Source organism: Clupea harengus, chromosome 3 (assembly GCF_900700415.2).
Source record: "Clupea harengus chromosome 3, Ch_v2.0.2, whole genome shotgun sequence".
NCBI lineage: Eukaryota > Metazoa > Chordata > Actinopteri > Clupeiformes > Clupeidae > Clupea > Clupea harengus.
The window spans coordinates 22,096,687-22,109,308 of record NC_045154.1 but is presented as its reverse complement, the minus strand read 5'-3'; the positions used below and the strand labels follow the sequence as shown (position 1 = coordinate 22,109,308).

At 42.7% G+C, this 12,622-nt stretch overlaps 3 protein-coding genes across 6 annotated transcripts; 1 reads left to right on the top strand and 2 right to left on the bottom strand.

Moving 5' to 3' along the window:
* Positions 1-38: 38 nt before the first annotated feature.
* Positions 39-4,832, bottom strand: LOC116220026 (coiled-coil domain-containing protein 77-like). 4 transcript variants are annotated; one of them, XM_031564959.2, is made up of 10 exons: positions 4,736-4,832; positions 4,038-4,097; positions 2,856-3,039; positions 2,616-2,758; positions 2,060-2,156; positions 1,854-1,926; positions 1,482-1,561; positions 1,087-1,235; positions 621-867; positions 39-212 (listed from the first exon to the last, which is right to left on the bottom strand). In XM_031564959.2, the coding sequence occupies exons 1-10, from the start codon at positions 4,777-4,779 to the stop codon at positions 39-41; spliced, it is 1,251 nt and encodes a 416-aa protein (XP_031420819.1). In that variant the 5' UTR covers positions 4,780-4,832. The 4 variants fall into 4 exon arrangements, with proteins under 4 accessions (XP_031420819.1, XP_031420821.1, XP_031420820.1 ...); XM_031564961.1 differs by having other exon boundaries at positions 4,660-4,743; XM_031564960.1 differs by having other exon boundaries at positions 4,656-4,737.
* A 196-nt stretch (positions 4,833-5,028) lies between these two features.
* hdhd5 (haloacid dehalogenase like hydrolase domain containing 5) lies at positions 5,029-8,826 on the top strand. Its single transcript, XM_012842496.3, has 8 exons — positions 5,029-5,354; positions 5,940-6,143; positions 6,264-6,376; positions 6,590-6,683; positions 6,811-6,844; positions 6,970-7,144; positions 7,254-7,442; positions 7,555-8,826. Exons 1-8 carry the CDS (start codon positions 5,118-5,120, stop codon positions 7,946-7,948), a joined length of 1,440 nt encoding a protein of 479 aa, XP_012697950.2. The 5' UTR covers positions 5,029-5,117; the 3' UTR covers positions 7,949-8,826.
* On the bottom strand, positions 8,674-11,914 carry LOC105913369 (ras-related protein Rab-19-like). The gene is made up of 5 exons (XM_012842422.3): positions 11,769-11,914; positions 11,280-11,349; positions 10,538-10,732; positions 10,075-10,258; positions 8,674-9,589 (listed from the first exon to the last, which is right to left on the bottom strand). Exons 2-5 carry the CDS (start codon positions 11,310-11,312, stop codon positions 9,312-9,314), a joined length of 690 nt encoding a protein of 229 aa, XP_012697876.2. The 5' UTR covers positions 11,313-11,349; positions 11,769-11,914; the 3' UTR covers positions 8,674-9,311.
* Between the last annotated feature and the right edge of the window lie 708 nt (positions 11,915-12,622).

The following is a 12,622-nucleotide window of genomic DNA, read 5'->3' as shown; positions in this document are numbered from 1 at the left end:
ACACTCTTTACAGAACAGGTTCTGTTTGAGAACACCACTTAATTGTGCTCGGACTTAAAAAGGTGGGTAAAAGCTGGTTGGCATACCTGGAAGATTTCTTTACCCACATCTCCTTCCTCTCTGATTTGTGCCAGGTCTGTATCTAAACCCACACACTGCTCCCGGTACATGTCGGCCAATTTGTGGGCCTGCTTCAGCTCCTCACTCAGTGCCTGGGGTAATTTCAATTAAATTCAATTATATTTATATAGCGCCAAAACAATAAAATTGTCTCAAGGTGCTTTACAGAGCCCAGTGCCTGAAGCCCTTTAGACAGTGGACAACAAATCATTCCCCAGCTGCACATCTGCCACATACATGAATCCTGCAGACCCAATGCTGTTTCATAATGTCTATATTACAAGGATCAATCAAATTGACCCCTACAGCTGATCATTTTCAGTCATGTCAATGTACACTGACCTCTCTGTATGGTTGTGTGCTTATGCCATGGCACACAAAGTTTAAGACTAATCAGCTCTACATGCTCACACATTTTCATTGGAAGTCACATGTAGAATGCCATTTCTCCAAATATGGAGGTGTCAATAGTGCGGCGTCCCAGACTGAGGCAAGCTCACCCGAATCTCCTCCTGGTGCATCTGCTGTGACTCCGGCGGGGCTTGGGCAAAGCGCTGCGGTGCAGTGGCCGGTCCCAATCTGTCCGGTCCTCCGCGGCCACTCTGAAGCTTCTCGTGGCAGGTGTCAAGCTGCCGCAAGAGCCGGTCTTTCTCCGTCACCCAGCTCTTCTCATGGGTGCGGCTCTCGAACTTCAGCTGCAAGAAGTCCCTGGTGCTCTCATACAGCAGGGTCTGTGTGCGCGTGAGCCTGGGTGGGAGTGAGATTTACAATTAAGACAATTAATTTGCATTATATGCAGCCATTTATATTGCTTCAGCGAACAAATTTGCCACAACTTATTAACCACATTTCTCAAAACACCCATAAGGGACATAATATTGAGCACTATTAGTGGCGATTGCAAAATAAATTACAGTGAAGTGGGGTCACCCAGAGGATTAAACTGACAAGGGGGTGATGACTTACTTGTTGGTGAGAGCCGTGATGCGGTCCTGGTCTCTCTGGTGTTGGACCTGAGCCTCCTCCACGTGGATGCGCCGGTCCTCGAGGAGAGACTCCACCTGTTCTTTGGCCAGACGGGTCTGCTCCTCCATCTGGGCCTGGAGCGCCTCCACCTGGACGTCACCAGGATTGCATCATTAACATTACAGTACACTCACGATCATACACTGCACGCAGCAACAAGAGACTTTGTGTATCTGTGCACTCCCGTTCAAACCAACCAGCTCATCAACGATAGCATGCAAAGCAACCTTAACCTAGTGTGCGTGTGACTGATGGGCTGCTGTGTAGAGTGGAACAGACTTGGTAGTTCTGTATTAAAGAATATTTACACTTTTTATTTGTGTGTTGCCTTATACCTGCAGTAGTAAGGTCTGGTTGTCTGTCTTGTACTGCTCTGCACTCTCCAGTCCCTCCTTGGAGAGCTTCTTACTGGCCTCTGGACAGGGGGACAGGAGCATTAGCAAAATGAAGAGATTGCTGCTTTATCAGATGAGATTAATCCACAGGCTGATAAACAGATTGGAGCATCAGCCTCCTCTCACAGATTAGGATTTAGAAAAGTTCTTATTAGTATTACATTAGTCCTAAATCTTGCTCAGGGTTTCAGTATTCACCACTGCAGGGTTTTGTAAGTAAGCTTTGGTAAAACAGGATGACCGTATTCTCAATTCGTGAATATGACTAAAGACATGATGCTCTTAGGGTAATATATACAAGCCAAAAATAACCTCTAGAAGCTGCTTTTGAAACCTTCCACTGATCCTGAGGCCTTGGCTGCACCTTCTTCTGGGGAACTGTGACCTAATTCATAGACAAGAAACAGATTTTTAAAAATGAGATCATAAGAAGTGGCATTAACTTTTTATTAACTGTTTTCTTTCATCCACTGACGACCATATCAGCTGAATGGAAAGGGTTTATTTTCAGGGCTAACCTTGTTTGGAGGATCTCGATGAAAGTAAGTGATCTCCCCTACATCTGGACCCACCAGAGCCAAAAGATGCTGGATTTTCTTCCTGTCCTCCAACTCTCTGAGGACGGTAAAGTTGTACGTTTGTAACAAACTTGAGATCAATTATACAAAAATGTGTCACTTTTTAAGGTATGTTTTTATAGGCAACTATTTTTGTCATCATCTTTGATGGTATATAGTCATGCAAAGGACAGGTAAACAAGTTCCCACTAGTCAAGCAGGATATGCACAACATAGTTCTGTGTTCTGGGCCGGAACACCCCGTAAAAAAATTAAGAAATGCTTTCACAGCACAACATTGCCAGCTATATTGGCAAAGACACCAGCATGTTAACTTAAGCTTTGATCAATCAGTGCCAACTGGGTTGTTGGTGGTGTTAGCAAGATTTTTGTTTGCTCCCACTCCTCTTAACCAAAGTACCTTAGTGCTGCTTTAACAGACATCTCCTACTTGTTACCATTGTGAATGGTGATATTGTCCAGACACTAAAAACTAAACAAACCACAAAGAACTGACCTGATTTTTAGGCGGTCGTTCTCAGCATACAGGCGCAGTGCCTGTTCTCGCTCTTGGAAGAGATAGACCTGCATGTCGCTTAGTGCCTTCTGAAGCTCTGCGATCTCTCCCTCACGCTGCCGGACTTCCCATTGGATCTTATGCTGCATGCACATACAGACACATGTACAGTTACAAATATGTCATCCTACACAAACACATAGCACAGCCACACACAAAGCTCTGGCTGAAACAGCGCACCTGATCGTCTGTGGTGCTTCTGTATTTCTCCAGCATCTGCAGAAGGTCCTCATGTTCCCCATCAAACTGAGCCACCTTCTGCCTGTAGAACTCCAGCAATTCACGAGATGGCCGGAGGTAAGCTAGACGCTCAGTGATCGGTGGCAGAGGTGAGTCGGCCTCCTGGCTCTGGTTGTGGACATAGCTAAAAGGCAGCAAAGACAATGGGCCCTAATTTTATTGACGCCAACGGGTAAAACATAGCCTGGATACCAGACCGAACTTAGCCCCGCCCACACATTTTTTGGTTGGGAAGTTCGGTCTGGCATTACTCCATTGAGGAGAAATTATCTGCGGCTCGATATCGGCCGTACCAATCAAATTGTTAAGGCGGGCTTTATACGATGATGGACAGATGATCAACAGTAACGTAACCAACCACGTCACCAACACACGAGTTGAATTCGTTTTCAACAAACATGGCTGCCGCTGGAGAGCTGAAATGTATAGATTCGAGTCCATTTAGACATTGACAGTGCATTCATTTTGAAAGAGGAACAGAGAAACGCGATTAAGGCATTTGTCAATCGAAAAGATGTTTTTGCCGTCCTTCCTACGGGATCCGGTAAAAGTGTAATGTATCAGCTGCCCGTGGTCACATACTACGTTGTTCTGATTGATTGTAGGTAACCAATTGAGCGAAGAGGCATTTTTTCTCCTGGTTCGGTTGAAACACGCCCCATAATCACAGCCCAATGGAGCGATATCAGACTCATATTCTGACTAGAATTATGAGTATGACATCGTCAGGCTAGGTAAAACAACGAGCAAAGAGGAAAGTCCGTCGCGCATGAACGTATCCTGTAGCGTTTGGGAGCATTGCGCTGACCCACCAATTTGCACTTATAATTTGCTCATGGCATTAAATTACCGAAATGATTTTGCGAAAATATTAAATTAGCTTTAGTTCACGTGCGGTGGACTTTGCTCGTTGTTGTGCTCATTGCCGTGTGCCCATCCGTTAAATTAGGGTCAAATATGTGAAAGGTGGCTTACAGAAATGTTTCTGTATAGGAAGTCGTTAAGTGCTAAAACCAAACAATAAAAACTAGTCTTATGTTAAATAAATCCCAATGTTGCTGATCATCGCTCACTGGTACGACAGTCTACAATAGAAAACCAATGCAGAGGAAATGATCATACCTGCGAGGACCTCCCTCTCGCGTTGGTGGTGTATCCATCACACGACGTGGATCTGCAACACTACACGGCAAATAGACCATGTATACGAATGCATGCGAATATAGAAAGACAGGTTTGTACGTTAGCGGTGCATTGCATTTAACTACTTTAAACATTAACCAGAACTTAGTCACTTGCGTTAACAAAATCGGTACAAGTATAGGTACAACTGTCAAGAATTACGAGTGGCAGTAATTTCTGCATCTTTTACTAAATGTAACGAAACACCCTACCTGAAGCCCACTTTGTTTACAAATCACTATTGCTAGCGTGGTCATTACGTGGCCCGGGCGGGAGGTTTAAATGTCTCACAGCCCCACCTGATAAGTTAACATTTAGGGACCACGTTAAAGGAGGAAAAAAGGCCTCATTCGTGACGACACCATTTTCAAAACTGGTAAATGTTAACAACCAAGTTGCCACGTCAAGTTGTCCACATATGTGATACCAGTAGATCGAAAACCTGAATTAGCTAACGCAGCTTAGCGACTGCTAACATTACTGTTACCAACGTACGCTAAGTCAGTAGCACCAGTTTTATGTGGTTAGTAATAATGGCATTCCTTAGGAGAAACGTACTTGCCTAAAGATAAAACGTTGTCCAGATCATAAAAGTACTCATTATAAACGAAAGCCACTACTAAGCGAGATATCGTTACCTTCTAACGTCTTGGCTATTTCTGCAGCAAGATGCAACGTCCATATGTCTATGGCAACAACAGAGACGCCGGAAATGTCACACGTTTTCCGGAAACCATGCATTAAAGGCTCTCAAATGTTCTGACAAATTAGGATGTCATTTCGATAGAAAAGGAGAAATGTTGTCACTATTTGTTTTAGGTAGTGTTGCAGCTATGGAGTCTATTAAACAATCTTGAAGCCGTGGTGGGAGTGTGCTAGACTTTTATGTTGACATCGACGAACGTTAGATAGCATACCTCTTCTTGTGGTTCATGACAGTGTACGCCTTGCGCAGCCAGACTGTTCTGCTTCACTCCTGCGCAATGCAAGCCAGTGCAGTCACACGATGTTTTGAATTACATGCGGCTGGAGCAGGCTATTCTTGTTGGAGCTAGTTATTTTCTGTCTGGCTATGCATGCGCTAGACGCGTCAGGGTAGCTGCCCGTGAACTGATACGGGTGAGCCACGTTGAAGACATGGCAGAGTTTTTTACACGATTGAATGCTTTGAAATTGGGATGGCGATTTCTCAGCCCAGGTAGTTTGGGGAGGAACCCTGTCCATGTGTCTCCAGCCTCTCAACGCTTCTATAGTATAGTAAGTGAATGAATGGTAGCTAACGACGCCCTAAATGTGTTGATTGACTGGTTTAGGCTCATGAATAGCATGTCATCTTACTCAGCTCATTTTTTTTGCCTTACCTATCACTGTTTTTACTCATTTTAAAAGTATACATAGACCATAGCTGGGTAATTCAGTTCAATCCAGTTCATAGTAAACACAGATTTGACATCGATCTTGCTTTTCTTACATCTGACCATTAACATCAGCTCACTTGCCCCCCCCCAAAAAGTCGTTGTTCCTGTTAAAATACCGGAGGTTACTGCAACTATATTGGGCCCGAGGTCACAGTAACCGGTTAAACCCAAATAATGCGTAAGCTATGTGCCAGAAGCCGCGGATGATGTTATTATGTCACAGTTGCTGAAGTAATTCATTTCTCAGAGGGGCTGTTTCTCCACCGTTGCTTACATTTGGTGAGGCAATAGGTTTCGATTCCGTGTTTGCAACCGGATATAAAATGTTTACATAAAACGTGGTTATACTATGGCAAGAGCGTGCGCCATGTGGCACACAAGTGATCAGTTTCAAATATTTTGAATTCCTTACCATCTGTCACAGGAGCACCCCTCCTTCGGACTTCTGTTTGATATCGATGGAGTTCTAGTGCGTGGAAGAACACTCATACCCGCAGCCAAACAGTGCTTCAGGAATCTGGTGGATAGAAATGGGAAATACAAAGTTCCTGTTGTCTTCGTGACAAATGCAGGGAACTGTGTTAGGCAAACGAAGGCTGAACAACTGTCTCACCTGCTTGAAGTCGAGGTCTGTCATGCTCTTTTCTTGTGCTATGACTGTTATGCTATATTGATTTACATGCAACCTCAATTACAATTTTTTGTTCTAATCTGAATATGCTTTTCTCCCTTTCAATTACCATTTCAGGTGTCTCCGGATCAAGTCATGTTGTCCCATAGTCCGTTGAAAATCTTCAGCCAGTTACATGACAAATGTGTGCTTGTGTCTGGTCAGGGACCTATTTTGGAGGTTGCCAACAAGTATCCTCTAAGCTTCTATCACATGGTTATGTTTGTATGGTTGTTCACTATCATGAGCATAAGGTCACTACAAATAAGAGCCTATAATCATCTTCTAGGGATGTTGAAGTCACTGTTCTTGGCCATCTCTAACCACCTAATTTACTATGTTTGTGAGCTACATTTTAGTAAACATTGTTTTTGTTTGTTTAGCCTTAACTGAAATATTATCAGTCTTGGATTTCAAAATGTTTTGACCATTGATATGCTTCGGGAATCATATCCCCTTCTTGATGTGGTGGATCACAATCGCAGACCTAAAAACTCAGTAAGTGTTCCAAGGAAAGGATTGACTTTTACTTGAATATCCAGAGACATTCTTTCTGTTTACATTGCCCTCAGTATTATATGTGTTTAACTGTCCTTTAAATGTCTACCATGGTTAATGCTTACAGGTACCTTCAACCAAGAATCTTCCACCAATAGAAGGTATGGTGTTATTTTGTTACAGAGATCCTAATTCTGTAATAAATAAGCCTAATAATAGGCCGTAATCTATGTTTATTTTCAGATTTTTTCAAGTCCCCAATAATCTATTCCCCCTCTCCCCCTAGCTGTTATTCTGTTTGGTGAGCCGATCAGATGGGAGACGAACCTTCAGCTAATTGTGGATGTTCTCCTCACTAATGGGAAGCCTGGGAATGCTGTAACCACTCTGCAGTATCCCCACATCCCCGTGCTAGCCTGTAACATGGACCTCCTGTGGGTGGCGGAGGCCAAAAACCCAAGGTCAGGCTTCAGATTTGTGAATTTACCCATATCCCGTTCTCTGCCTCACATTGCAGTCATTGTCAGTCACATAAACATATACACACATAGCGTGCTTTTTCCTCTTCAGATTTGGGCACGGGATGTTCCTCGTCTGTCTGGAGAGCATTTACAAGAAGATCACTGGTCGTGAGCTGAAGTACGAGGCCTTGATTGGGAAGCCCAGTGTGGTGACCTACAACTATGCAGAGCTGCTGGTCCGCCAGCAGGCGGAGAATCTGGGCTGGACTTCTCCTGTCGAGCGTCTTTATGCCATTGGGTGAGGGCTGTGTAGCTTTGGTTGAGTTTGATCATGAAGCTGAAATACTTAGTGTACCTTATTGGTTATTTGGCATGTATTATTATTGATTATTTGTTGTCTTGCCCCCCAGTGACAATCCAATGGCAGATATCTACGGAGCAAACCTCTACAACCGCTACCTGAAAGCCTCTCACCGTGCCAGGGCCCAGATGCAGGCTCAGGGAGGGGGACATCCCAGGGAGGAGATGGTAGAGGTGGCAGGACACGAAATGGCCGTGGGGGACTCCTACGGCGACGAACGTCTGCCTGTAGGCTGCAGCTCCATCCTGGTCTGCACGGGGGTCTACAACCGTGACCAGCAGGACCTTCCTCCGGACCCGCAGCAGGCGGTCGAGCAGCGCATCTTCCACGGGCACCGCGACTTCCGCTTTGATCCCAACCTCACCCAACCGTCCTTTGTCGTGCAGGACGTGCGCGAGGCCGTGGAGCTGGTCTTCCAGCAGGAGGGCTGCCCACTGGACTAGAGCCGTAAGCTTCTGATGAGCACAGGAGGGTGGCTAGCCCTGAGCTGGGTTAGATAGATTTCTCACCTTGGTGTATTTGGGGGGGTGGTGTTATCACCGGCCATCTTATATTTTACTGTATAGCAGGTACAAAATGATGAAAGACATATGGTAATGGTTTACCAGAATATATTAGCAAATGCCAAACTGGCCATTTAGGTCATTTATTTCTGAATATGGATGAACCTTGATCGTCTGATCAAAGATCCTTTGGTCAAAATGATAATGCTCTTTGTCTTTCATCATTCAATACTATGCCAGGGTTGACAAGATCTAATGTGGACATTGATCTGACATTTCTTCAGACAGACCTGTGTACATATTACTCAAACAACTCCATACATAGTAAATTCTGAACCGAGGTCATTAAGTGTACTCCATCCAATTTAAACACGAGAGATTACTTGTTAACACAGTCAGGGAATTCTATGCAGTCATCTGGCACAAATAGACTTTTAAGATAAATACATTTATATAATGTATATACACATCTTTACTGCCGTATGGAAATTCTGTATGCACGCACAATATGTGGTTACTAAACATGCTTATTTTCACTCAGTTCAGTTGTGTCATTGTGTGTGTGTGTGTGTGTTTTTTTTTTTTACTGTAAACTTGAGAACAAACAGGAAAATGCTTTTTATTGAAGCCTTTTGATTGGCTTTGCAGATTGGAAAAAAGTCTCATCATTTTTACAAGTTTTATTGATTTACACAACCAAATGAACTTCTGCACTACTTTTGGTATGCATATTAAATGTACTGAAATAATTTTAAGCCATAGATCTGTTTGAAACATGTTGTGAATAAATACACTGTTCAAGTCAGTTGTTGACAAGATGTTCATGCTTGCCATGTGTCTTATTTAAATATGGATAGTTTTGTATACACTTGAGAGGACCACACAGAGGTTATTATGACTTCGGTATACAGCTTGAAAAGATAACTTCTCTGTTTTGGCCTTTTGTGCATTTGTACATACCTTTTTAGAAAATAAACAAATATTACTTATTAATGAGAAAAAAAACTGTAAATACAAAGTACATACATGGTGTTTATGAGTAGTCACTGCTAACATTATCAATACCTCCATGCCCTGATGATGGGTGATGTGTGCATAATTCACTACAACATCAATTACAATAGTCAGACTCGACACTGTGTGTAATCTTCCACCTGATGGTAGCACAGTGACATGACAGTACAACCTCAGATTAAGTGGTACAAAAACTAAGAATTGTGGCTTATTTTAAGAGAAAACGCAACTAACCAACCTTGTCCAGGCCAACCAGAACCAACCAGAAGGCCTATCCATGTTTCAGGCCTCAGCAGCTGCATGGCTTCTTCTCCAGTGGTTCCTCCAGGTTTATGGTGTGCGAGTCAGAATGCAGCAGGGGGTAAGGGGACTCCGAGTAGGGTTCCTGATTGACAACCCCTCCACTTCTAACAATGAGTTCTTTTGCCATCAAGATGAAGGCCTCCTCAATGTTATGGTCCATTTTGGCGGATGTTTCTAGTGCAGCAAGTGCCCCACGCTGTTCGGCCAGAGTGCATGCGTCTTCAAACAATACCTGACGCTCGGACTCAAGGTCACACTTGTTGCCTAGGAGAGATTTCAAATAGTTAAGAAGCATATATGACTAACACACTCTCCTGTAAACATTCGGGTGAATTGACTTCATAATGTTGTTCCTGTATTTTGTGAGTGCACTATTCAAGAGAACCCTTTATTCTGTCAGACTGAACGAGACATTCCTAAGGTCCTTTATTATTGCATGTATCTACATGACAAAATGAGAATGAACAACAGAGGACAGCCCCCTTTGCTAAAAGCTCTTACCCCACACCAAGAAGTAGACTAAACTGAAGAGAACTACAGGTTTGTTCTCCACAGAATTGGTGCAAAATCTTAATAGAAGTACAATTAAACTGCCAAAACAACATGAAGCCAACCTAATCCACAATGTCTGTTCCCTGAGTTAACATTGGATTGAATGAGAAAATGGAAGCAAACAATAGGAAACCCATAACATTGTGAAAATCCCCAACAAATCTGACTGGTCAAAGCTTTTATAAAATTAGCCTTACCTATGAAGATGACTACTATGCTGGCTGCTCCATATTGCTCCACTTCCTGGATCCAGTGAGATAGAGACTCAAAAGTGCTAGGTCGGGTCAGGTCGTAGGTGATCATGGCACCATGGGCACTTCGGTAGTAGCCTTGGGTGATGGTCCTGAAACGCTCTTGTCCCGCTGTATCCCAAACCTGCATCTAATCTCAACACAGGAGAGCTATTACGAGCATGTCATCCATGCAATGTGGTTTTTCTGTAAATGTATACACTTTTTTTATCTGAACTACATAATCACTAGATTAAGACCACACATGGTACATGGCATACATTCAAGAATTATTTGAAATTCTTCTCAATGCTGCGGTAATCTCAAAATATACAGTACATATGGCAGTAATACATATTTTTTCGTAGGTGACATTACAATTGAAAATCAAATACACTTTGATTCTCTAACAGCATGGTTCTCGACCAACCTTAACTCTTTTTCCATCAATGTCCAAAGTTCGAACTGTGAAGTCTACTCCTATAGTGTTCTGCTGCCTTTCAAGAAACACTCCTGACTTGAAGCTGTGGACCACACAAGTCTTGCCCACGTTGGTATCTCCAATGAGAATGATCTTGAAGAGGAAATCAAACGCGTCGTCCTCCTCCAGCTCCATTTCTATGGGCTGCAGAGCCATGGGGGACAATGATGTAGATTCACCTTATCAATACCATAGCTGAGGGAACTGCTGAAAGTGTGCAGAAGTGCCGAGCAATAGTAATCTGATACTGTCCTTTCACACACACAATTCAGGGAACACTTCCTCAAACGTGCAGTTCTCCTTTCTATAAATCCATCATGCTAAGCTAAAAGATACCTACTGCTGAAACATTTCAATTGACAGGCTGAATGTTCTCAATTGAAGTCTACATGTTCCTTCTAAAACTCTCTTCCTGTGAACCCAGTCTTCTTTTCTGCTCCTTCTCAGAAAATTCTCAAGTGCCTTTTTCAGGGTTTCAAATAATGCCATTCACTAGAGAATAAATCTCTTTCACCTTCATATATACAGAAGTATACAGAAATGTTCTTGCATAAAAAAAACATTCTAACCCTAGCAAAAGCTAATCCCCTACGTCTAAACCTTCTGTGACAAATCTCACTCTCCTTCTTGTAAATGCTTTCCACTTGCACGTACTCACAATGTAAACAATGTTACCCCGCCCCAACTTCACCTGGTTTCTTGTGTGTGACTTCCGGTTGCCCATCCACTTGCACCACTGCACTGCCCATGCACTTGCACCACTGTTCCCCCGAGAGTGTAGAAAACGACAAGGAAAGGAACCGAAAAAGTGAATTAAAGACAAAAAGAAAACAGAGGAAAAAAACCAAACATAAAAATTGTGGTTATTTCCAGTAGCTTGTTGAAAACAATGAGAACATGATTCTTAGTACATTGAACACATAAAAAACCGAGCTCCTCCTTTAAGTACAGCACATGTTTAGTGTACACAACTCTGGTCTTCAGTTTTGACCTTCGGACTCAGCTGCTCGACATTGAAACGCAGTCCACGGGGGAGCCTGGGCCTGCCTCCTTCTTCACTGCTCAGACCCAGCCAAAGAACCGACTAAGAGCACATTCCACCACTCTGCACTATCTCATCACAAGCACACCAAGTCATGAAAATAACACTTATGATTATCAGATTTCTGAAAAAGAATACCTCCGTGAATGTTAATGGTGGCCCAGCATGGAGTTGGAATGCCTTGAGGAATTGCAGCAGAGATGAGAGTGAAGTACTTTGTGTGCCCTTGAGTGTGTCAGCGACCCCCCTCCCACACATAGCTTAGGCGTCAGCGCAGAGAGGCACAAGGCACAGACAGACACCAAACAATACACAATATGTGTGTAAGAGTGTGTTTTTGTTTGCGTGATTGCGTATGCGTGAATAGAGGGGAGGCCACTGGCATCAAAACCTCCTGTGTCATACAATGACTCCACATAATGCAAACAGTACAGAGAATTGTTTCTCCACTTGGGTACATGCTGATAACTTGAATTGTAAATGTGTAACACATGAAATATTAATGAGGAATTCCTTTACTCCACAAGTGGAAGGGATAGCCTGAAGTCAGTGAAAATGTTTTTGGAGGGACTTGTTGCTTGGTTTGTTATAAGATTCTTCCAGGAATCACAAATGGCATCTTAGTAACGATTAATGTACAATCTGATCCACACTTCATAGTAATGACTTTCAACACATTTATTCAGACAGATAATTTTCATGAATTTTCAGGTTAACCTTGTTCCAACAGGCTATTGTAAAACATATCTCTTTTTATAAACAATTATTTAAAAAACAGCGAACTCATATTTTAAAGGAAACAAGGTATTTGAAATAAAAACATTTTGTAAAAATCTGATAAACATGTACAAAAATATACAATCGAATGCATACCAATCTGAATTCTTGATGAAATATGCTTATTTGTTTTAAATGTTTGGGTTTGAAAACAAGACCTTCATACATTGTCTTTCATTCAACAATCAAGCTGGCTCTAGTAGATAAAAAAAAAA

What these genes read in the sequence shown, in the direction of transcription:
- LOC116220026 (XM_031564959.2), bottom strand. Translation starts at nt 4,779, where the DNA reads ATGGACGTTGCATCTTGCTGCAGAAATAGCCAAGACGTTAGAAG. An exon ending in ACCAGACCTTACTACTGCAG is followed by an intron (nt 1,236 to 1,481) that starts GTATAAGGCAAC and finishes GGTGACGTCCAG; the next exon opens with GTGGAGGCGCTCCAGGCCCA. An exon ending in TGCACCAGGAGGAGATTCGG is followed by an intron (nt 213 to 620) that starts GTGAGCTTGCCT and finishes AAATTACCCCAG; the next exon opens with GCACTGAGTGAGGAGCTGAA.
- hdhd5 (XM_012842496.3), top strand. Translation starts at nt 5,118, where the DNA reads ATGCGGCTGGAGCAGGCTATTCTTGTTGGAGCTAGTTATTTTCTGTCT. An exon ending in CTCACCTGCTTGAAGTCGAG is followed by an intron (nt 6,144 to 6,263) that starts GTCTGTCATGCT and finishes TTACCATTTCAG; the next exon opens with GTGTCTCCGGATCAAGTCAT. An exon ending in GAATCTTCCACCAATAGAAG is followed by an intron (nt 6,845 to 6,969) that starts GTATGGTGTTAT and finishes CTCTCCCCCTAG; the next exon opens with CTGTTATTCTGTTTGGTGAG.
- LOC105913369 (XM_012842422.3), bottom strand. Translation starts at nt 11,312, where the DNA reads ATGGGCAACCGGAAGTCACACACAAGAAACCAG. An exon ending in TTGATGGAAAAAGAGTTAAG is followed by an intron (nt 10,259 to 10,537) that starts GTTGGTCGAGAA and finishes TGTTGAGATTAG; the next exon opens with ATGCAGGTTTGGGATACAGC. An exon ending in CATAGTAGTCATCTTCATAG is followed by an intron (nt 9,590 to 10,074) that starts GTAAGGCTAATT and finishes AATCTCTCCTAG; the next exon opens with GCAACAAGTGTGACCTTGAG.